General features: G+C 37.5%; 1 protein-coding gene across 4 annotated transcripts in view; it reads left to right on the top strand.

Moving 5' to 3' along the window:
* LOC131164992 (uncharacterized) overlaps positions 1 to 25,784 on the top strand; it is a 221,741-nt gene that overhangs the window by 159,153 nt on the left and 36,804 nt on the right. For all 4 annotated transcript variants that reach the window (XR_009139382.1, XM_058122576.1, XM_058122575.1 and 1 more), the window contains exons 45-51: positions 2,260 to 2,384; positions 2,556 to 3,068; positions 14,235 to 15,002; positions 15,110 to 15,183; positions 15,294 to 15,633; positions 15,718 to 15,816; positions 15,893 to 16,048. Coding sequence is in view for 3 of the 4 variants with exons in the window: in XM_058122576.1 (XP_057978559.1) it covers positions 2,260 to 2,384; positions 2,556 to 3,068; positions 14,235 to 15,002; positions 15,110 to 15,183; positions 15,294 to 15,633; positions 15,718 to 15,816; positions 15,893 to 16,048 (2,075 nt within the window). In the remaining variant the exon portion in view is untranslated. The remainder of the gene's footprint in view (positions 1 to 2,259; positions 2,385 to 2,555; positions 3,069 to 14,234; positions 15,003 to 15,109; positions 15,184 to 15,293; positions 15,634 to 15,717; positions 15,817 to 15,892; positions 16,049 to 25,784) is intronic.

Genomic DNA, 25,784 nt, shown 5'->3' with positions numbered 1-25,784 from the left:
CTTCTAAATTCTCTTTTAGAATCCCTTTTTAAAAACTTTGCCACTGTTGAACTGAATTTTCTCTCCTCTTCAAAGACCTTCCTCATCTCAGCACCCGTACAAGCCACCTTTTGATGAGCATGCACCTTATTTCCCTCAAATCTGTCATAATTAGGAAAAAAAACATCAGCAATCCCACCCAAAGCAGCTTCTGGTTTTTAACTCCTTTCCCCCCACCTTCTAAACCCTCAAACCTTCTTCAAGACTAGTCGCATTTTTAACACCACAATCTAGTTTTGACTCTAAATTGCTAAAATCCTTTGTTTGATCCGAAGCTCATTCATCTTGATTAATAACTTGCATTTCTGGAGATGGGAATGGATTCCATTATTAAAGGGAATAAATCCTCCTTCCCACTGCCCATCTCCTAAATTCTAGATACTGAACTCTGGGCGTTCCCTTTACTGGAATCCGGCAAAGAATTACCTGGATCCCCAATTCCCCAACGAACAGCCTAACTACCACCATGATCCTTCAGTGTGGAGCCCAAAGAATGAGAACCTCCTTTAGACTCCTCATTATATCCCATCCCAGACTTACCAAAACCTTAGGCCTGCTCATATAAATGGCCCATTTAGATTAAAAAAATATGTACCTCTTTTTTCAATAAGATAAGCCAGGTCCAAAACAAGAAATATACCACCTGGCCCACACCTCTCACAACCTCTCCTCTAAACGCAACCCTAGTTGCCTGTGAGAGAAACGCAGCCCCTGTTGGAACCCTAGCTTCCTTCTCATTCGACTCCAGCTGGTTTGTGATGAACTCTTCTCCCCAGGTTCCTTCATCTGAAGTGCACCTCCACGCCTACAGCACCTCTCTTCTTTTCCATCCAACATAGCTTGATTTCCATAAGGATCTTGACAACCGCGACCCTTTTGCTTTTATTGCCTTCAGCACCACCTGACTCCTCGATCTGGTACGTGAAGGGCCGTCTACTGCCACACCTCCAAAATCCTTCAAGAACTCCTTAGCTAACTCATAGAAATCACTCGCAAAGCTTTGCCATCCCTCATTTTTTGTGCCACCAGGAATGAACACTGAAAATCTCTTGCCTTTCCACCCCAACCCTAACACCAAGAAATTTCCCACCTTTGTGCACCTGATTCAACAGCCAATATTGCATGGTACTCTGAAAACCCCTATCTTTTCAACCAAAGACCAAAAACCCATCAGCAAACCATGATGCAGCCTCTTCCAAATACCTGACCCATCTACTAAGAACAACGTTGTTCTTGACCACAAGTAAAGAAGGGATCCCCTGATCTTGTCCAAACACAGATTGAAGGATTTTCCTTTGATCTGCATCATTTGGTACGTCTTAACCCACAACAGGAGGCTCCGTAGCACCATATGCACAAGAGGTGGAGAGGCTTGGTTTCGCAAGAGAGGAATCAGGGGAGAGGGGGAGAGAGGAAGAGAAATACATCCTCAGTCTGCGACATTGTACCCAAGCAGGCTTTGATTTTCAATGCTTGAACTTCATCTTTGGTCAGTGTTTGCAATTACTTTTTATCCCTACTCTTCAGTCACTGTTTATCTCAACTGTTCATCGATACCGCTGAAATTCTCCTACCGCTTTCTCTTGACTTCTCTCCTTTATCAATCCTAAATTAGAAGTCCCTGGTTGGGACTTTTTTAGGTATTTTCATCCTTCCATTCAGTTGTGCGCAGTGCTGTCTGTTTTAGTCCTGTGTTATATGAAATCAATTGTCAAGTATTATCAGAAAATGGCACCCATATCATGATCTTTACTTTTTATTTTTATTTTTATTTTTTGGAACTATATTGAACTGTCCAACCATTTGAATACTACAAGGATGTGTAGTCACGAAGGGTGATGATATAATGGAAGAAGGATTTTTTACAGGACTTTCACTATGGTTACTTTTTTCAGAATATTTAATAGACCTTTGCATCATTTTATAAATTGGTACATACACAAAGGCAGTTGCGTTGATACTAAGTTACTAATTGATGTGTTTTTAGACATTGATACTGTACAGTTGTTTCTTCCTATGTCTGTATAAACACTATTTGCAGATTAACATGCATTATTTAAATTTACTGCAAAAATTTATATACTCATATGAACATGAAGTTAGTTGTATTGATACTAACTGATGTGGTTTGATTGTAGACAGTTGTTTCTTATTATGTATAACACTACTTGTAAATTAACATGCATTTTGCTCATAGCTAACGTTAGTTTGATTTTATAGGTGATCCCATTGGATATTTTTCAGCTCCTTTGCTGCAGATGGCAAGAAACATTCATGACATCTTATATTCTTATGATTATTTAAACGAACTGAGTTGGATAGACTTGTTGACTACAGAATCTATGGTGAATATCATCTTTCATTATTTCTTGTTCTAGTTCTTGTTTTTTCATTTTTTCAATAATTATTATTCAATCTTAGAAGAGTTGACACATATAGTTTTCTTTTGTCTATGTTGACTATTAAAGCAGCATTCTTTAGCAACTGGAATGCTTACTTTGTAAATGTTCCTGCAGAAAATTATTGAAGGAGATCAATCTAAGAAGTTGTGTGGGAAAATAAGATGTGCCATTATCTTGTCACCTAGTTCTGAACTCGAAAACAGTAAGCAGTCTTTTATAGGTGACAGAAAATCTGGATTTATCCATATCAGTCCCACCAGGGAAGGGCCTTGGACTACTGTCAGGCTAAATTATGCTGCACCTGCTGCTTGCTGGCGGTTTGGTAATGATGTTGTTGCCAGTGAAGTAAGCATAGAGGATGGCAACAGATGCATGAATATTAGGTCTTTGGTTTCTGTTTGCAACAAAACAAATTTTATGCTTGATTTATCCCTCAAACCCAAGGCTCCTAGCGAAAATGTGAAGCCAATAAGTGATGTAGGCAAGCTTGAAGGGAGCCAAAGTAATAATGATTTCTTTCAAATGGATGAATTCTTTGAAACTGAAAAGTACAGCCCGACCATGGGCTGGCTTGGTTGCTTGGATCAAACAAACCAAGATTTCTTAGAAGGAAGAAGCTTACATGAGGTGAGTGATTTTTATAAAATCAATTCTTGCATGCCTTTAGCGGCCAGATGCCTAAATCTACTTATGACTCATTGTTTTGCTCTATATTGTTATGCTTATTTGAATTTTGGTGATAATGCATGAGGACCCATACTTTCTAACATGGAAATATTTAGAATTGAATAATTGTAGCATCCACAATTTTTGTATCTTCCCTGTTACACAGCCAACTGGTAGCCCAGAAAAGGAGGGTTTTGGTAGTTGATAACCAAGGTAAAATGCAGAATGCACTTTATGATGAGTCATGAAAATATACAAGTTAGGACATTCCTTGGGTGGAATAGCACCAACCCAGAATGCTGGGATTAAGGGAGTGCTGAGTGGAGCTTTTAAGATGTTGCTTCAGAACCATGGTCTTAAATTTTTATGAAATTGTCTAAATTTCCGTTGAAATTTCTGGTTTCTGTAATCCTCGAATTGAACTGGCAGTCAATTCCATCTTGCATAATTTCCATTCAAATCTCAACAAATCATCCGAAATTTATCGAAATCTAAAAAAATTAGCTAAACTTGTTGAAATTTCCTCGGAATTCAAATGAGAGATTTAGGAGTGAAGTGAAATTCCTCTCTTAATAGATTTTATTTATTTTTATCTAAAGAAAAGATTATTACAAGTGCTTTTTAAATAATATGCAAAAATAAACTTACAATAGCATTTTATTTAACAATTTCTGCTTAAATTATCATTATTTGTATAACAAATAATATTTAAATGAATTATGAATTTCATTTGTATTAACTAAATATGTTTGATGCACATTATCTTACAAATATACACATGCTATATTACAACTTTTCCACCTCAAACACAACCTAGATGTATTTAACTTGTAATATATAAGTCCTAAAACTTACATTATTATGTTTGTTGACCATTTCAAATGTTTCACAAGGAATTCCATGCTTTACTAATGATTTCCATTATTTTTTTCAAATTGAAATTGAAATTTCCATACTTTTGGAGCTTCAAAATTTGAATTGAAATCGAAATTTAAGACCTTGTTCAGAACAGTTTAAACCATTGATAGATTTTAGATTTTCTTCTATGGGAATGGTTTTTTCCGACCCAAATTTTTGGAAGGCCATTACACTGTCCATTGCCTCTTAATCATCTTAATATTGGAACTAATTTCAGAAGTCTTAAAGCTATAATTCATAACCTTCTTGTAATGACGTTTACTTTCCAAAAAAAAAAAAAAGGCAAACAATTTTGAGAGAAATTTCTAATTGGGATTTGATTCTTAAATTTGAAGTTCCAAAAAAGTTTATAGTTAAAATTCTGACAAATTTTGTTGAAATTTCAATATTTCAATAAATTTTGAATGATTTGTGAAATTTCGAATGAAAATTTTATCAAATGAATATCCATTTCAATTTCAAGCATGGTAGAAGTGAAAACTTCGGAGGAAATTTCAACAAGTTTGTGACCATGTGTAGGAGGAACTCAATATCTAGCAACCAAGTAGTTCCAACGTTGTGATGATTAAGTGGAAAGGGGCAAGTTCTTGAGTCACAAGCTTCAACCCATCTGATCATATTCTTTCTAATAAATCCATATATCTACGAATGAAGGACATGCTAGAATCCTTTGCAAAGATGGCTCTCAATCTTTTTCTCAAGATTTCATTGATAGTTCAACAATGGTTAGCACTTGGTACAGGAAGTGTTGGAGGATGAGGATGAGTTTTACATGGCAATCATGGGAAAGGTCATGGCAAAGGTAAGAGTATCAGGTATTTGTGTTGATACTACTGTTCCTACCTTTATCCTTCTCGAGAAAACCTCTGCTCCTATTCTCAATCCATCAATTATTGACGTGGAGAAAAAACCACGAGTTTATGAATGACGAAGAGCAAGCACAAACCTCACTAGTCACTACCACCATGCAGCTGCCTCTTCTACCCATCACTATTTCGCCTCACTGGTTCTTGAGATCCATCCTAGTGTAACTTAGATTTGCCTATTGCTCATTGGAAAAGTACTCAAACATGTACTCAGCAGTCCTTAATTGCTAATCCTTCTTATGCTTGAGTCATTCACCTTTCTAGTCCTATCCATTCTTTCGCCTAGTCTATATCCTTTGTTTCTATCCCTTCCTCACATCTTGTACTGCTCACTAACCCTAGGTGGAAGCATGCAATGGATGCCTTAACCACTCAAGGTACATGGGACTTGCGTAGATAGAATGGGTAGTGCCTGATTCTTACGAGTTGCCTGAAAAATGAGGGGAGAAAGGATGGCAAAACCAATGCGGGTAGGGGTTGTAGACATAGGAAAGAGACCCCAGAAGCAGTCTTTTTAGGCCATATGGATTTTCCATCTAATAAGGAGTTGTTTAGGTGTCATTGGGTCTACACAATCAAATGTCTTGTTGACGGCTCTATCAAAGGAACAAAGGTTCAATTCACTGCCAAGGGGTAGACCCAATTTATGGCATCAATTATTTTGATATCTCTCTTATTGCTCAGTTAAATTCTATTCATGTATTTAATTTTTATTGATCCCTATACCAGGTGGTGAGTAAGTTGCTCGGGGGGATGATGGTAAGCTATGTAGGTTGCATATGGCCCTTGAGGTCTTAAGCAGTTTCCTCAAGCTTGGTTTGACAAATTTAGTTTGGTGGTTTGTGCATTTGACTTTATCAAGTGCTACTCACAAGTCTGATCATTGGTCTTTGCTCCGAAAAAATGGAGATATGTGTGGTACTTATAGTAGTGTATGTTGATCATATCATCATAACTGGCAATGGCTAGAATGGGAGTGCAAATGTCTGGCAAAGGCTTTGAGAAAAAAATTCAAACCAAGGACTTGGGTGCTTTGCTTTTTACTTTCTTGTGGTCCGCCCTGTTTAATTTGGTCAAGTGATTCCTCTAAGGATATTGTAACTTTAGTTCTTTGGTGACAGCAAGCTCTTGAAGTTCTAGATCTTTGAAGTTGTGAAATGTTGTTCTGTGCTACTGTGGGCTGCCTGATTCTGCATTGTTGTTGTGTCGTTCACTCCTGATGCTTCAACTGGTTAAATCCTCTAACTACTTGTTGAGGTCTTTAGGCAGTACATGTGTAGATCTAAGTGCTACATTCTCCTATGTGTCCAGACTAAGGAATTTAAAGATTGGGTGAAAGAGAATGGCATACTGCTTTTGTGGTTATGAAATAGAATGGTGGCCTGAACTGCTGGGAATGTGATGTTTCATAGAACAGCTAAGGTTGTATGGGATGATTTTCATGAAGGCTTCTCACATCATAAAAATCAAACTTGTGGTGTTAACCTATATGAGAGGTTTTTCAAATATGACCACGAAGGTAGGTCAATGAGTTTTTAAAGCTTGATATATATTGTTGGCCACGACCTAACATTTGAAGTTTTTAGGTAAACTGGTAATCTTACATGGTGTCAGAGCTATGGTTTCCAGGAGATCCTGAGTTCTAGTTCTATTTACATTTATTGTGTGGTGGTTAGAAATTATCTTATTCATTTTAGTGGATGTTATTTATCATTTGTCTAGCTGTCCACATATGGGGAATGTTAAAGCTTGATATACATTTAGGTAAAGTGGTAATCTAACATGAGTACATACTACTTTGAAGAATAGTAGGATGAAGTCAATATTTATCAACTAGTTAGTTCAAATATTAAGATGATTAAGAGGCAATGGACAGTGTAATTTCCATCAGCCTTTAGAATCGAAATCAAAATTTATATGACATAAAAATTTCCATTGAAATTTTTGTAGCCTCAAAATTTTAGTCTAAATCAAAATTTAAGACCTTGAGACCTACATACCCTTTAGAGTGTTGTAATACTCATTGATGGCACTACCTTCATGGTCATAATTGAAATTTCTCATACTCATACAAGGCAAAAAAAAAAAAAAGAGTTTGAACATCATCCCATACAACCTTGGTGGTTCTGTGAAGCATCATGTTTGCAGCAATTTGTGACTCTTTCATCCAACCACAGTAGCATTATTTCTGTTGAAATCCCGAGTATCCTCGGGTATATTGAGTAAATTAGGAAAGTAGTAAATGTAGAAGATTGTATATTATTCTGTAGGGAGATTATTTACTTATTTAGAATCCTTGATTGTATTATATATTGTAAGATTGGGATGTACAAAATATTCAATCGAAGAAGTATAGAAATTCCATTCTGTTTTCATGGTATCAGAGTTAGGGTTTCTAAACCTTAGTTAGCAATAGCCGACAGCGCCGTCAACAGCAGAGGTTCATGCTCCTCTGAAACTCTCGATGGTGACTCTGACACCACCTCCATTGTGGGGTCTCTCGGATTGGGTCCAATGGCGGCATCGCAGCAACTCGGAGAACTCCAATCACAGCTGGCGAACAAGATTTGCGTCGATTGTTCGCAGAAGAACCCGCAATGGGTGTCAGTATCGTACGACGTCTTCATGTGTCTCGAGTGCTCTGGCAAGCACTGCGGCCTCGTTGCTCACAACCAAGGTCTTAAATTTCAATTTCGACTCAAATTTAGAAGCTCCAAAAGTACGGAAATTTCGATTTCGATTTGAAAAAATAACGGAAACTAGTAGTAAAGCATGAAATTATTTGTGAAACTTTAGAAATGGTTAACAAACATAATAATATAAGTTTTAAGACTAATATATTACAAATTAAATGCATCTATGTTTTGTATGAAGTGGAAAAGTCATAAAATAGTATGTGTATCAAACATGCTTGTAAGATAATGTACAATAAACATATTCAGTTAATGCAAATGAAATTCATAAATCATTTAAAAATTATTTATTATACAAATATTGTAATTTAGACATGAATGGTTAAATAAAATATTACTATAAGTTTATTTTTTCATATAATTTCAAAAGCACTTGTGATAACCTTTTGTTTCAATAAAATAAATTAAAAGAGAAATTTCACTTCACTCTTGAATCTCTCGTTTGAATTTCAACAAAATTTCATTGCATAGTTAAAATTTCGACAAATTTCGCTAAAATTTTGAGGTTTCAATAAATTTCGGATGATACGTTGAGATTTCGACGGAAATTATGCAAGATGGAAATCAATTGCCATTTCGATTCCGAGGGTGGCGAAAATTGGAAATTTCGACGGAAATTTCGACAATTTTGTGGAAATTTAAGACCATGAGTCACAACAACTTCGTCTAATCGTTGACAATGGACTCCTGGTCGGAGATCCATCTCAAGAAGATGGGCACGAACAGCAAAGCCGAAGCGGCGAGAGCTCGAAAGAGCGCCACCGAGACCGACCACAAGGACCGCAAGGCTCGCAAGAAGGCAGAGCAGTACTAGCACGACGCTGAGGGCACCAAGTCTCGTACGGCCAAGAAGCGCAACTAGGATGTCGAGAAGCGTGCCGAGGCCGCTGCACGCAAGGCCAAGGCTTGCTGCCTGGCCAAGCAAGAAGAGAAAAGCCTCAAGAAGTCGCTGAAGAAGCCAGATAAGAAGGCCCGTCGCATCTCCATCCCCGTTCCCAAAGTCATCGAGGCAAAGCCTTTTATTGATTGGAAAATGTTGAGGCAGGGCTTACGTAGTTCGGCCGACTAGACCTCGTTTAGTTATTGTACGGCTTCGTCTTCCACAAACACTTTTTTGGGTTCTTTAGCCCAAAGAGGTAATTTTTTGCAAGCCTTGAATATAACCTCTAAATCCAAAACTCCTTGGATTATTGATTCTGGTGCTTCTAACCATATCACCGATGCCTATCATCTTTTCTCATTATATTCACCCTGTGCTGGAAATTTCAAAGTTAAAATTGCAGATGGATCACTCTCGTCTGTCACAAGCAAAGGGAATATCCGACTCTCTTAACTCCATCATACTAGAGTTCGTTCTTCATGTTCCTAATTTATCCTGCAACTTACTATCCATTAGCTAGTTAACTAAAAACTCCAATTGTTCTGCTAAATTTCTTCCATCTCATTGTGTTTTTCAAGACCTATCATTGGGGAAGACGATTAACAGTGCTAAGGAATGTGAGGGACTCTACTACTTTGAGGAGGCAAATGTGAGTGAATAATGTAAAACAGCTATTTGTGATTCTGCATCTACTTCTAGGGATAGTGAAATTTTGTTATGGCATTCTAGTATGGGTCATGCAAATTTTCAATATCTAAGGTGTTTATTTCCTTCCATTTTTTTCAAATAAAACGTCTTTTGAACTTCAATGTGAGATTTGTGAACTTGCAAAACACCAACGTAATCATTCCCAAAATCCACAAACAAACCATCCAGACCCTTTACTATGATTCACAGTGATTTATGGGGGCCCTCACGCTCTCTTAATTGCACTCACACAAGATGGTTTGTTACTTTTATTGATGATCATACTCGTATTTGTTTGGTTACTTGTTGAAAGATAAAACTGAAGTTCGTTCTATTTTTGCCAGTTTTTACTCCATGATTCAAACACAATTCCAAACTCACATTCAAATTTTACTTACTGATAATGGTACGGAATATTTCAATGATATCTTGGGACATTATCTTCAAGAAAATGGAATTGTTCATCAAAGTTCTTGTGTGGATACCCCTCAACAAAATATGGTTGCTGAACGTAAAAATAGGCATATTCTTGAAGTAGCTCGGGCATTGATGTTCACTACAAATATGAAAAAATATTTTTGGGGCGATGCCATTTTAACAGCTACACATCTCATTAATTGAATGCTAGTTGAGTTCTTTCTTTTGCGACTCCTCTCTAGAAACTCCAGGAATGGTTTCCCAACACTCGGCTCCACTCCAATCTCTCTCTGAAAATCTTTGGATGTACTGCTTTTGTTTATGTTCATGCTCACATTCAGGATCAATTGGAACCTCATGCTATTAAGTGCATTTTCATTGGTTACTCTCCTACTCAGAAAGGCTACAAATGTTATGATCCTGTCACAAAAAAATTGTTTGTTAGCGTTGATGTCACGTTCTTTGAAACCACTCCTTACTTCCCAAAGCCCTCTCTTCAGGGAGAGAAATGGAGTGAAGATTGGTTCTTTGATTTCTCTGTTGATGAATCCGTGTCATACACTAAGTCTACCATTGCATCATTTCCTGAGTCTACCATTGCATCATTTCCTGACCTGCCATGTACAAAAGATCACTTAACCTCAGGGGGAGACGCAGAAAAGAAAAACAAGACAGAAATACTTGTTTACTCAAGAAAGCCAAACACAAAGAACAGGGAGAATCTCATACCTGAGGCCCCAAAAGAGTTGGAACCAGTGATAGCTCCAAGCAACCATGATTCTACGCCCAATCCCGATCAGGTAATAGATGGTCATGAGCTCCCTTCTAATAAGCCTGTACTTGATGTCATCAATTTACCCATTGCAGTCAGAAAACAAACCAGATCATGTACTCAATATCCCAAGTCAAAATACATGTCTTACAAAAGCCTGTCTACAGAATATCGTGCTTTTACTTCTAACCTTGATAGTATAAAAATTCCAAAGAATATCCAGGAAGCCTTGGAGATTCCTAAATGGAGGGAAGCTTCAGGGAGGAAATGTGGGCTCTGTAAAAGAATGGAACTTGGGGACGTTATGAATTTTCCGAGAGGGAAGAAGCTAGTTGGTTGTAAATGGGTCTTCACAGTGAAATATAGAGCTGATGGGACAGTTGAACGTTATAAATCCAGACTCGTTGCAAAAGGGTTTACACAGACTTATGGCATTGACTACACGAAGACATTTGCACCAATGGAAAAATTGAACACAGTTTAGGTATTCCTCTCCTTGGCAGCTAACTTAGATTGACCACTACAGCAACTCGACATTAAGAATGCATTTCTAAATGGCGAGCTAGAAGAAGAAGTCTACATGACTATACCACCAGGTTTCAGTAAGAAAGGTGATGAAAACAGAGTATGCAAACTCAAGAAGTCCTTGTATGGACTCAAAACAATCTCCTAGAGCATGGTTCGACAGGTTTGCAAAAGTGATTAAAAATCAGGGATATCGACAAGGGCAATCAGATCACACTATGTTCTTCCAATAGTCTGAAAGTGGTAAGAAAACAATTCTGATAGTATATGTTGATGATATAATCCCAACTGGAGATGATACAGTGGAGATGGAAAAATTAAAGAAAGTCCTAGTTGTTGAGTTTGAAGTTAAAGATTTGGGACAAATGCAGTACTTCTTGGGAATGGAAGTTGCTAGATCAAAAAAGGGTATCGGTGTCTCTCAATGAAAGTATATCCTTGATCTCCTAACCGAAACTAGCATGCTTGGATGCAAAGCTAGTGAAACTCCGATTGAAGCTGTAAAGAGGGTAGAAGAATGTGGAATACCAGTTGAAAAAGAAAGGTATTAGAGATTGGTTGGTAAACTAATTTACCTATCGCATACCAGACCCGACATTGCATTTGCAGTAAGTGTGATAAGCCAACACATGCATTCACTGAAAAAAACTCACCTAGATGCTGTGTATAAGATCCTCAAGTACCACAAGGGTTCTCTGGGTAAAGGACTTTTCTTCAAAAAAAGTGAAACCAAGGAAGTAGAAATCTTCACAGATGCAGATTGGGCAAGATCAGCGTAAGACAGAAGGTCTACCATTGGATATTGCACCTTTGTATGGGGAAATTTGGTAACTTGGAGGAGCAAAAAACAGAATGTAGTGGCCCGAAGCAGCACTGAAGCCATATTCAGAGCAGTTGCACAAGGAATATGTGAAGGAATGCGATTACGAAAACTCTTGGAAGAGTAACAAATTCCGGTGAAATTCCCTATAAAACTCTATTGTGACAACAATGCAGCCATCAGTATCTCTCTCAAACCAGTTCAACATGACAGGACTAAACATATGGAAGTGGACCGACATTTTATCGAAGAGAAGGTTGAAGAAGGAACCATCTGTATGACTTATGTACCTACCAAGGAACGAATTGCAGACATCTTTACTAAAGGGTTAACACGACAGGACTTTGATGATTTCATTGGCAAGTTGGATATGATTAATATCTATGATCCAACTTGAGGGGGAGTGTTGAAATCCCGAGTATCCTTGGGTATATTGAGTAAATTAGGAAAGTAGTAAATGTAGAAGATTGTATATTATTATGTAGGGAGATTATTTACTTATTTAGAATCCTTGATTGTATTATATATTGTAAGATTGGGATGTACAAAATATTCAATCGAAGAAATACAGAGATTCCATTCTGTTTTCAATTTCATTTTCTTTCATCCAATCTTCATAATCCTTGGAACCTGGTGACAAATGAGAATGCAGTAGATATTTGGACTTCCCTTTTTCCATAAGTATACTCACACACTGCCTGAGACCACAACAAGTAGTTGGAGGATCCACGCAATTTTGGTGGCTTTAATCTGTACATGTATGAGCCAAAGCTCTCACTGCAGAAGAGATCAAAACCAACCACTCAATACATTACTGTTAAATCAGCACATATGAAATGAACAACACAGGTCAAAAAAGCAAAATTAGACAGCACACAAAAGCATAGATCCCCCATCCAATATTCAAATGTCCAGAATTTCAATGGGAAACTACAACCACAGACATAAAGTTACAGTTTCCTTGGAGGAATCTCCAACATCAGTAGTCTCTCAATCATTCGGTCAAATTTGGCTTTGACCACACAAAATACAATAGATCACACATTAACCACACAGAGCAGGGCAGACCATGACGAAGCACTGCTGACACTTAAACAGCATGCTGCAGGCACTCAATTACCAACCTAGCAGTAACCATGGTCTTAAATTTCCACTAAATGATTGAAATTTCCATCAAAATTTACGCTTTCCGTTGCCCTCGAAATTGAAATGGCTGTTGATTTCCGTCTTGCATAATTTCCGACTAAATAAAAAAATTACAGGGCATATAAAAATTATAATTTCTAAATTTCTTAAATTTGAGTTGCGAGCTTTTTCTTTTCTCACATCCCTTTGATTCGTTGAAGGGAAAAATAATATAAATTAATGAAAAATTCCTTCAATGAAGTTTATCAAAATCTTGAAATTTTAGCAAAACATGTCAAAATTTTAACCATAGAATGAAATTTATTTAGAATTAAAATGTGAGATTTAGACACAAAGTGAAATTTCTCTTTTACATCTTTTTTTTTTTTTTTTTAATTATTGAAACGAAAGATTATCACAAAGGCTTTTAAATTACATTACAAATTAAACTTTCAACAGCATTTTATTTAGCCATTAATGTCTAAATTATCTTTATTTGTATAATAAATAATATTTAATTTATTTATGAATTTCATTTATGTTAACCTAATATATTACAGCTATAGCACCTCATACACAACATATATGTATTTAAGTTATCATATATTATTCCTAAAACTTACATAATCATGTTTATTAAGCATTTCTAAAGTTCCATAAAAGAATTCCATGCTTTACTACTAATTTCCGCCATTTTTTGTCAATTTGAAATTGAAATTGACATCAAAATTGAAATTTCAAAAGTCCAAATCAAAATTTAAGACCTTGGCTTCAGCTATAAGCATATGCAGCATGAAAACAGTGACACGACATCATAAGTCTCACCACTCAACCAGCAATGAAGAGGAAACTTCTAAACAGCGACAGCAGTCCACCAGAAACAGTAGAGTGCTGTCCTTGCATGGACAAACTACCAGAAGTCACACAATACCCACAATAGTGGCTCACTGCTGAGAGGGGAAGGACAAGAAACCATAATCGACTCCCAAACCAGGTTAAAAAACTCTGCTTTTAAGGTGGACAAGGGAGAGAAAAGAGAAGGGCTGAAACTACTTCAGATTAATCAGGTTCAGAGAAACTGCTCTGGTACCATGTTGTAAATCTGAAAGAAATTTAAGATTCAATGAAGAAAATACAAATGTTCAAGGTTAGTGATCTAGAAAAGAAGAAGAAAAAAAATAAAAGAAGAAAAAGAAAGCTCAATCATTATTTCTTCTGGAGCTTACGATTGGCTCCAGGTCTGCCCTCTTATATATTAATAATAAAAAGCACAAAGACAAATACCCCAACTTACACCACCTAATCACCAAAATAACATATTCTGTTCTAACATGATTATTTCTATAATTTTAGCATAATTGTCATGTTCCACTACTTCCTTGTCTTTCAGCTATAACTCGTTTCTGATTCTTGTGTTCGTACAGGTGATATCTGGAGTTGAGTTGCCATCGGGATGGCAATGGACCGGTGATTGGACATTGGATAGGAGATCTGTTAATACTGCTGATGGTTGGGTTTATGCTCCGGACATTGATAGTCTAAAATGGCCTGAATCATATAATCCATTAAAGTTTGTGAATTATGCAAGGCAACGGAGATGGGTCAGGACTAGGAAAAGGAGTTTGGATGATGTAACACAGCAGATACCTATTGGACAATTGAATCCTGGAGAAACTATTCCGCTTCCACTTTCTGGCTTGACACAATCTGGATTATTTATTTTGCAACTAAGACCTTCAAATCTTGATAATGAGTATTCTTGGAGTTCAATGGTAGATACACTTCGTCATTCAGAAGATTCTCATGAACCTGATTATTATCCTGAAATTTGTGTTTCAACCCTCACCGAGTCTGACAGACTCTTGCATTGCACTCGGATAAGTGGAACCTCTTCAGATCACTCCCGTGGATTGTGGTTTGGTTTGAGTATACAGGCAACAGAGATTGCAAAAGATATTCATTCCAATCCTGTTCAAGATTGGAATCTTCTGGTCAAACCCCCACTATCAGTCACCAATTTTCTACCTATGGCAGCTGAAATTTCTGTTCTTGAGATGCAAGCTGGGGGTAATTCTGCTGCCTGCTCTAGAGCCGTACTTTTTCCTGGAAAAACTCTGAAGGTTCATGATGCTGACATCAGAAATCCTATGTTTCTTTCACTGCTTCCACAAGGAGGATGGCTGCCGATACCTGTAAGTTTGATGCATATGCCTCTGCTGCTTCCTCCTTCTGCAGCTGAGTTTTCTTGCCATAACAAGTTTGTCACAGCTGAGCTTAATTTTTTTTGGGTCTTCAACAGGAAGCTGTTCTCATATCACATCCAAAAAGAGTTCCATCAAAAACAATAAGTCTAAGAAGTTCAATTTCTGGAAGGTTCAATAATTTTATGCATGTGTCTTTTAAAATCTCTCTTCCAAATCCATGGTACATGAAAGTGCATTTCTTTGTAGTTCATAAAGCTTCAATTTATTTGGCATGTGCAGGATTGTTCAAATCATGCTTGAGCAGAACTATGACAAAGAGCAACCGCTGTTGGCTAAGATCATTAGAGCCTATGCTCCTTGTTGGTTTTCTATTGCTAGATGCCCATCACTTACTTATAGGCTTCTAGACATGACATCCAGAAAAAACACACACATCCCATTTCTTTCAAAAAAGAACAATGAGTTAATTCTTGAAGAAGTAACTGAGGAGGAAATATATCATGGTTACACAATTTCTTCTGCATTGAACTTTAAATTGATGGGGCTCTCGGTGTCTATTAATCAATCTGGCAAGGGGCAATTCGGACCTGTTAAAGACCTTTCTCCACTTGGTGACATGGTAGCTGTTGTCTTAATTGGATATCATCTCATTATATCTCATAATTAACTGAAACTTGTGCTGAGAACCTTTTTTTTCCCTTAGGATGGGTCCTTAGATCTTAATGCCTATGATGCTGATGGCAATTGCATGAGGCTCTTTATATCTTCAAAACCAAGCCCTTATCAGTCTGTGCCTACAAAGGTAGTTTCCAAAACTGAAGCATTGAAAAAATCCTACTGATTGAAGTTGCATTTCAGCTCATAATACACTTTTCCAGGTAATTTCTGTCCGACCATTCATGACTTTTACTAATAGACTTGGGAAAGACCTTTTTATTAAGTTAAGCAGTGAAGATGAACCAAAGGTTCTGCGTGCATATGATTCAAGAGTCTCCTTTGTATATCGTGAAACAGCTGGACCTGATAAACTCCAGGTTAGTGGACAGCATACTGTTTCATTTATTGTTAATCATTCAACCTTGTTACATCAATTGTCTCTCTAGTAATTGACCTATTAACCTGTATGTAATTGCTATCTGTGCATATATATCAAATTCTAAGATTATTGATAGGGCTGCAAATGGTTCAAGTTGGGGGTTAGGGCAGAACCAGAGCTATTTCTATTGCTTTAAAAAATGAGGTACCATAATTGAACCAAACCTGCTGGCTGCTTTGGTTCAGTTTTGTTTGCCATTCTTTTCTTATAGAAGAAAGAGAAGAAATTTTACTGAAGAGGAGAGAAACATCAAAACAGTACTGCCAGCCAATCACGCTGATGATTTATATTAAAAAATTAAAAAAAAAATTAAAAATTTTTTTTAAAAAAAATCCCCTTTAAAAAAACCCGCTGCAAAATGCACAAGAATGCCGCATAGTGAATCCTATCTTAGAGCATAGAGCAAGACATCTTCTTCCCTGAGAAAATGCAAGCATTTCCTTCAAGCCAAACACCCCACAAGACAGTGAAAACCCCACACCTCCACAATGCAGAACCATTGGTTCACCATTCTTAATAATGGAAAACAGAAAATATGCAATTCATTCTCAATTCATGCGCTTTTCTATAGTTCTCAGCTACGAAAAGCTCATTTGACAGTAGAAGGAAGAATCTGAGCACGAAGAAAAATGTAAATATGGAGGCTTTATTATGTACATGATTCCACCAAAAGAGAATAAAAAAAAGGGGGGGGGGGGGACAGAGAGAGAATGGCATGACCTTCACGCAACAATCAAACAAGAAAATAAGGTAAATTACCAAGTGAAAAAATAACACAAAAATACATGGCTACACCATGAATAAAGTAGATAGAAAAGAGGAAAATACAAAACAAGTGTTGAGATTTTGATTAAAATGAATGACCTCACTTGAAGATAGGTCGCTTCCCTCTATTTATAATTCAAAAAAATACATTCTAATGACAATAATACCCTTACTAACATTCATTAATTAACATACTAACACACTTAATAATAATACTAAAAGACATAAATAACCTCTTAACACTTCCCCTCAAGCTAGAGCACAAATTTCATATGCCTCTAGCTTGTTACAAATAAATTTAACACGGAACACCCCCCAAAGTTTCAATATGTTTTGTCTACTCATGAAAGACCATGTTGGAGGCAATATGAAGAGCGGCTTGATTATCACACATCAACTTCATACGCTAAGAATGTGAAAAACCCAATTCTTCCAACATATTCTTTAACTAGACAAGTTCATAAGTAGTGTGATACATAGTTCTATATTCTGATTTAGCACTTGACCTAGCCACCACAGTTTGTTTCTTACTCTTCCAAGAAACCAAATTACCACCAACCAAGATACTGTACCCGGTTGTGGATCTCCGGTTGAAAGGTGGCCCAACCCAACCTGCATCTGTATATCCATGAATATAAGTGTGACCCCGATCACAATATAAACGACCTCTCTTTGTGCATCTTTGAGATATCTCAAGATGTAAATTACTGTGTGCCAATTACTTGTCCTCCGAAAATATAGAAATTGACTCACAACACTTGTTGAAAAAGATATATCCGGCCAAGTGACTATAAGATAATTCAAGTTTCCAATAAGTCTCAAGTATTGTCTATGTTTAGGCAAAAAATCACCTATATACGACACTAACTTGCTGTTAGGATCCATGGGTGTATCAACCAGTTTGGATCTTAACAATCCATTTTCATCCAATAGATCAAGAACGTACTTCCTCTATGAAAAAATTGTCCCATACGAGATCTAGATACTTCTATACTCGAGAAGTATTTCAACGGTCCCAAATCTTTGGTTTGAAACTTAGTCTTTAGAAAAAGTTTGAGACTCTGAATACCTTTATCATCACAACCTGTGATAATAATATCATCCACGTAAATAGAAAGAAGAATCCTACAATGAAGTATGACGATAAAGTACATAATGATCCACTGCACACCATCAAAGGACCAAAATCAAGTACTACAACACTGAAATGACCAAACCATGCTTTAGGAGACTATTTAAGTCATATAGTGTCCTCTTTAGCCGACACACTAAGCCTATCTCCCCTTGAGCAACAAACCCAAGTGGCTGCTCTATATAAACCACCTTCTCAAGATCACCATACAAGATGGCATTCTTCAATACTTTAATATTGAATAATGTACTATTTTAATATTCTGCAATACTTTCTAGAATATATAATAATATATGTAATTAATTAATTATACTCCACAATCATCTGTTTTTAGTTGTTGCTACATTAGGATAGCCATTTATCCATTGTGAAGTATAATTAATTAATTACATATATTAATATATATTCTAGAAAGTATTGCAGAATATTAAAATAGTTCATTATTCAATAGAACCAATACTTACTTGATTAATAGCCCAAATTTGAGTATATATATCGGGTACCAACTTGGTTATCACTTTTTCAACCCCATCCATGACTTCTCTAACAACTTAAAGAGAGGGTGGAGCACCATAAAGAAAGAACGGGGCCTTATTCAGGGGGGATGACAGACAAATAAAGGGATCAGGGGGCTTTATGATCGGAGAAAGGGAAGCAGCGTGAACTCTGATTCGATCCGGGTATTCAATCCCACCGCTGAGATGCTCAGTTGACTCCTTAACCTTGATAGGAAGATGGCTTATTCCATAATTCGTGCATAAGGGTAAGGAACTTTGGATGAACTAATGCGAATGGGTGTAAGCCTCGCTGCTCGGAAACACCCAGTGCTGACCACACTGAGAGACACGAAAGCGCAAGTAACGCCAGTTTTAATATTCTGCAATACTTTCTAGAATATATAATAATAAATGTAATTAATTAATTATACTTCACAATCATCTGTTTTTAGTTGTTGCTACATCAGGATAGGCATTTATCCATTGTGAAGTATAATTAATTAATTACATATATTAATATATATTCTAGAAAGTATTGCAGAATATTAAAATAGTTCATTATTCAATAGAACCAATGCTTACTTGATTAACAGCCCAAATTTGAGTATATATATCGGGTACCAACTAGTGGAGCTGCTGCAGGGATCGTGGCGACTCGCAGAGTTGCTGGGCTAGCCTGCGATTGCCGAACAAGCTTCTAGCATTCAACTGCTTGAGGGGGGGAGATCTTAGCCTCCAAACTCAAAGAAATTGGAGAAATGGAGGAGGGAGAGTGTTGGCTGACTGCAAACAAAGGTTCCTTCTTATTCTTTAGCTTCAAACAACAAATCAAAGGTAAGATTTCTTGATTTCAGTATTTGGAATGGTAGATCTGCCTAGGACAAGTGGTTGAGAGAGGGAGAAATCTGGGAATCGTGAGAAATTTGAAGGAGAAAATCCGAATGGAAGTGTCTGCTATCGTAATGGCCACTACGGCCGTGAATTCCCCCCCCCCCCCCCCTTTCGGCAATATCGATTTGTAACTATTTTGGTGTCCCAATTTTCCGTTACGTAACAGCCTTTACTCTATGTAACAGCTGTTACTTAAAACCATGCAACCAACCACAGACTTCTCAGGAGGAAGAGATATTAAGTCCCAAGTGTCATTGTCCTGTTAAGCATTCATCTCTTCAACCATAGCATTCCTCCACTTAGAGTAAGCTAAGGCTTCCAAAACAAGTTTAGGAAGGGTAATAAATGATTGAGCAGTAAAAAAACAATAATAGGAGGGTGATAAGAAGTCATAACAAACATAGTTAAAAATGGAATGTTGGGTACATTTGCGCTTACCTTTTCGAACAGCAATGGGAGGATCAACGTCATGGGAAATAAGATCTTCAAATTAGGAAACAAAAGGCGTGGTAGTAGAAACTAGAGGGGACTATCATCCTTGGAGCCACCATCTTGAATACACCTACAAATTAAGATGAGATGAGAAGGACTTAAACTACATGGAGACTCAGATGGTTGGTTGGGCAAGGACAGCAAAGTAGAATTTGGAAGATTAGGCAGAGGAAGAGACTCATTGAGCTCAGAAGCACTTAGGGACTGGGCGTAGTAAGGTGTAAACTCAAATAAGGTAACATCTGTAGAAACAAAGAAGCGATGTAGCACATAACTATAACAACGATACCCTTTCTGAGTATATGAGTAACCTAGAAAGAGACATTTTATAGCACAAGGATCCAACTTATCCACCCGAGGAGTTAGTTGATGAACAAAGGGCACAAACCCGAATATACGAAGAGGGAGAGAGAATAAAGGTGAATTGGGAAAGAGAATGAAGTAGGGAATTTTACCACTAAGAACAAAAGATGGCATCCTGTTGATACCATAGCAAGCAGTAAGTAAAGCATCACTCCATAACACTTCAGGTACATGTAGTTGATAAAGTAAGGTGCAAGTGATTTCAAGGATATGTCTATTTTACCTCTTTGCAAACCCGTTTGTTGAGGAGTGTGGGCACAGGATGGTTGATGGACAATACCAAACTGAGTCATATAAAAAGTGAATTGTGAACTGAAATACTCTTTACCATTACCACTTTGAAGTGTTTGAACTGGCAAACCAAATTGAGTCTTTATTTTGGGAAAAAGAGGCACAAAATATATGAAATAACTCGAAACAATATTTTATTAAACATAGTCGAGTCATTCTTGAATAATCATCCACAAAGGTTGCAAAGTACTAGAAACCCTACTTGAACGCAACTCTACTAGGACCCCAAACATCAAGATGGACTAACATGAAAGGGCTTGCAGCCTGTTTATTGACTTAGGAAGCGAAAGGGACATGATGGTGCTTTCCCTACTAACAAGACTCACAATCAAGACTAGACTTAGAACTCAATTAAGGAACAAGACGTTTCAACTTCTTTAGTGAAGAATGACCAAGACAACAATGAATTTGGAGAGGCATGGTAGTAGCAATGCAAGCTGTAGAAGGAGAGATAGCGGCTCAAAGCAGCTTCACACCCTCCACCAATCGTCTTTCTCCTCTTCAAATCCTAAATAACTACAGAATCAGGGAAGAATGTTACTGTACAATTCATGGATTTAGTAATCTTGCTAACGGGCATAAGAGTGAAAGGAAAATTTGGTATATACTAAACCGAAGGAATAGAAATAGAAGAAGTGGGATTTACAGTTCCAACTCCCTTGACTGTAGTGGTGGATCCATCAACAAGAGTAACACGAGGTAAATTTGATGTGTAAGGAAGAAATTAGGTATACCTATGATATAATCAGTGGCAGAAGAGTCTACGACCCAAGGACTAGGACGAGAAGTACTGGATGACAGGCATGCTGTGGGATTACTTGTTTGGGCAATAGATGCAATTGGAAGAGAAGCTTGTCGTTATGCTTGACACTACTGGAACTTGGAATACTCTTCCTTTGGCATGGATAAAGTACGTTGCCCCCTATTCGGCCCCAAAGGTGTGGAGTCAATGGTGGTTGCATTGGCTGCCCCCAAAGTTGTGAAATCGGTGGTGGCTGCAGTGGCAACACTTGAAGGTCTACTGTGGAGATCCCAACATTGCTCAATAGTATGATTTCTTCATCCACAATGAGTGCACATTCGAGGAGTTCCTCTACCTCCTCCATCTCTACTACCACAACCACTCGAACCACCTCAATAACTTCTGCAGTTGTTTAGTAGAGAGCTAGAATCATCCGGTGTAGCAAAGGTTGTCCTATCGGAGCTAGATGCAAGAGCAGCAGAATTTTTGCTTAAGGAATCATGAAGGACACGAAAATAAACATGGGCAAATGCTGGAACTACTAAGCATTTGGGACTGAACTACCTCAAACTTGGGTCTCAAGCCTGTGAGAACCCAAAGAACTGTCCTCTGCTCCCTTTGCTTCGGTCTCAAGCCTGCTAGAACCCAAAGAACTGTCCTCTGCTCCCTTTGCTTCTGCATCTCACAAATGTCAGTGGTTATAAACTTATAGGTTGCACTATGTTAAGCTTCTTATGAATACACTTCACCTCTCCAAAATAATCTACAATGCTCCTATCTCCTTGTAGTAACTAAAAGTACTCCTACGATAAATCATACATGCGTATAATTTTACTAAGGTATAGAAGTTTGGCATAATCCCAAATCTCCACAATCACGCAGTCTGTGGCTCCATCGAATTCCATAGCAAGGAAACAATCAAGGCATCTTCTTGAATCCACAGTTACTTTCTCTACTCACCAAAAGGATCAAATTGGGGCAAGTGGTCAGAATTTCCTAAATCCTGCTAAACAAACCCCAACAGCTTTAGACCATTGAACAAAATTCCTTCCATCCAACTTTTGAGTCGTTGTCTGCGGCAGCGATGAAGGAAACATATTTTTGGGATTCATAGACTCCATCCCAACACTCACAAACTTGCAGCCACGCCAATGTCAAACAAGAAGAAAAATCAAAACTAAGCGGGACAATCACAAGCTATGTGAAGCACCAACACAACCATAGACGAGGTGAACTTCTTACCAACTGATATTGCGCTGCCACAGCCTCACAATTTAACTTACAAAGACTGTCACCGAACAAAAAATAACGAATTACCATGAGTGCATGGTTGAAAAAGGTTGGATCTTTGAGCAAAAAACATGCTGAACAACTTGATAATATTGTCTAGAGAAGGAAGAAAAACATGGTTGAGGAAAGAAAAAAAAAAAATAGGTGGCCAAAAATTCTCTCACGCTCCGGCGTGTGGGACCAACTTTCTATCAATGGGGTTTTGTGGGGGTAGGCTTTGGAGGGTTTTATTTTTTGCTATATGGTTGGTTTTGTGAAATAATGAAGGGTGGAGGTGGATCTGAGAAGGTTAGCGATGGGAATACGTTTTCCGACGATATCTGAGTATGATGGTATTTTGGTTGCATCATGCTCTGATACCATGTTGAGATTTTGATTAAAATGAATTACCTCACTTTAAGATACGTCTCTCCCTCTATTTATAATACAAATGAAATACACTCGAGATGTATAATACAAATGTAAAGTGGTGCATTTTGTCTATGTGTATTATTATTATTATTTTATTTTAGATGGTATAGTTCAAGTTCATTGATTTGAATCTGAACTGAATTGGACCATCCTTGAACCAAACTAAAAAGCATTGAAAGACTCAACCAATAAAGAATATTTTTGTTCAGCTCCCAAGTTAAAATGGAACAGCATGCACCCCTTTGTATTGGTGTCTATTTTCTATGTGCTATAATAACTTTTGGAATAGGTGCTAACTAGATTCACAAATATATAGAACATGATCTTATCTCATGTCAACAAAAATTTCCACTGTTGAACTCTCATTGTGTCATTATTATTTTACAGCTACCATGATCTTTTTCTCCAATAGTGTTTACATCATAACTTTGTTTTTCTCAAAATTTTGGTTTCAGACTGCATGGCCTCTAGCAGTCAACTATGGTCTGTGTTTGCCCCTTTGCAGGTGATATGGTTGCATCGTGAGGAGACTCTTAATATATATGCATTGCTAGCCAATTTGGTTATAGCTTAGGCTTTTATGGTCAAGTGGTTACTCAATATTGATTTTAGAGAGGAAAACAATTCTCTTATTTTTTAATGATAAATGTACAGCCTATATATAATGGAAGGAAGAAAAGTTCCTTTCACTATATTCGGTAACACAATACTAGTTGCCACAAAATCAGAAAATTAGCCAAATATAGGAAACTACAAAATAGGAAACAAACTAATAGAAAATATCAGGAATTTTACAAAATCTATTTATTCCTAAATTAACATAGTCAACTAATAATAAAATCAGAATTGCTGCAGCGGTATCCCTGAAAATTAGGGATTGAGTATTTCCACACTCCCCCTCAAGCTAGGTGTAGATGTTAATCAAGCCAAGCTTGGTACTCAAATCTTCAAAATTCTTCCTTCGTAGAGCTTTAGTGAGGATATGTGCTATTTGGTGACTTTTCAGCGTGTATAGCAGACTAACTATCCCATTTTCTATCTTCTCCTTTATGAAGTGGCGATCTATCTCTACATGTTTTGTCCTGTCGTGATGCACCGAATTCTTTGCAATGTTAATAGTTGACTAATTGTCACAAAATACCTTCATTGGTTCAGAAGTGATGATTCCTAGTTCCCTCGTTAGTCTTTCCAACCATATTCCCTCACAAATTCCGAGTGCCATAGCTTTGAACTCCACTTCTGCACTGCTCCGAGAAACTAATGGTTGTTTCTTACTTCTCCATGTTACTAGGTTTCCCCACACATATGTACAATAACCAGATGTTGACCTTCGGTTAGTTATTGATCCGGCCCAGTCAGCATCAACGAACACTTCAATATCTTTCCTTGTGTTTTTTCCTAAAGTACAAGCCTTTACCTGTTGTTATTTTAAGGTACCTCAGTATCCGGTTGACAGCTTCCATATGTTCTTCAGTTGGATCATTTATGAATTGACTGACTACACTAACCGAGAACCCAATATTAGGTCTGGTGTGCAAGAGATAAATCAGCTTCCCAACAAGTCTTTGATATGTGCCTTTGTCCATTGGAACATTGTCCTTATTAGCTCCAAGCTTAGTACTTGAGTCCATGGGTGATTCAGCCAGTTTGCACCCAAGCATTCCCGTCTCTTTGAGAAGATGTAGTACATACTTCCCTTGTGACACTGAAATTCCCTTTCTTGACCGGGCTACTTCCATTCCAAGGAAGTATTTTAGGCTCCCAAGATCCTTGGTTTCAAATTCTTTGGAAAATAAAGTTTTGAGCTTGATCAGTTCGTCTTTATAATCACTTGTTAAGATGATGTCATCTACATACACAATGAGAATTGCCAATTTTCCTTCGGTTGAGTGTTTTATAAACAAAGTGTGATCTTCTTGACACTGAGAATACCCATACTACTTAACTGTTTTGTTGAACTTGTCAAACCAAGCTCTTGGGATTGCTTTAGTCCATAAAGGGATTTCTTGATCTTGCATACCTTATTCGTAGTTGCTTGTGTTTCAAAGCGAGGAGGAATGTCCATGTAGACTTCTTTTGTAAGGTCTCCATTGAGAAAGGCGTTCTTAAACTCAAGTTGGTGAAGAGGCCAGTCAAGATTTGCATCCAATTGCGCTTTAAATCCGTCCACGCTTCCATCAGCCTTGTATTTGACGGTGAATATCCATTTACATCCTACTGATGTTTCCCACTCGATAGGTCTAAAATTTCCCAAGTTCCATTTTTCTTTAGTGCTTGCATTTCTTCCCATACTGCAGTCTTCCATTCCGGAATTGAAATGGCTTCTTGAATGGAGTTAGGAACCTGCATTTTGTTCATATTTGCCACAAATGTTTGGAAGCTAGGTGACAACCCTTTATAAGAGATAAAGTTGTAGATTGGATGACTGGTACATGACCTCCTACCTTTCCTTGAAGCAATGGGACAATCAAGGTCATTAACTGTAGACTCATTAGTGATGAATTCTCAGCTAGTGTTACCTAGTGAAGTTTCATGTGTTCTTGCATTCGGTCAGATTCTTGGCTTTGCTCGGGAGGTGCTTGTTGTTCTAAATCTTCTTGAATCTTCTCCTTCCGAGAATATACAATGAACTCACCATTGGTTGTAGGTTTCGGACGTTGGATAGGAGTTGAAGGAGGTGGAAGATTTTCAGATTCTGTTTCTATTTGGCGACTGTGGTTTGGAGTAGTAGTAGGAGTAGTTGAGATAGGAGGGGTGGTGACTTGTGGAATTGGGTGGTTGTTGGTTGTTGTGGCATCAA

The sequence above is a fragment of the Malania oleifera genome, chromosome 9, assembly GCF_029873635.1.
Source record: "Malania oleifera isolate guangnan ecotype guangnan chromosome 9, ASM2987363v1, whole genome shotgun sequence".
NCBI classification, from domain to species: Eukaryota; Viridiplantae; Streptophyta; class Magnoliopsida; order Santalales; family Ximeniaceae; genus Malania; species Malania oleifera.
The sequence above is the reverse complement of the archived record's forward strand: the minus strand, read 5'-3'. Positions and strand labels throughout refer to the sequence as shown.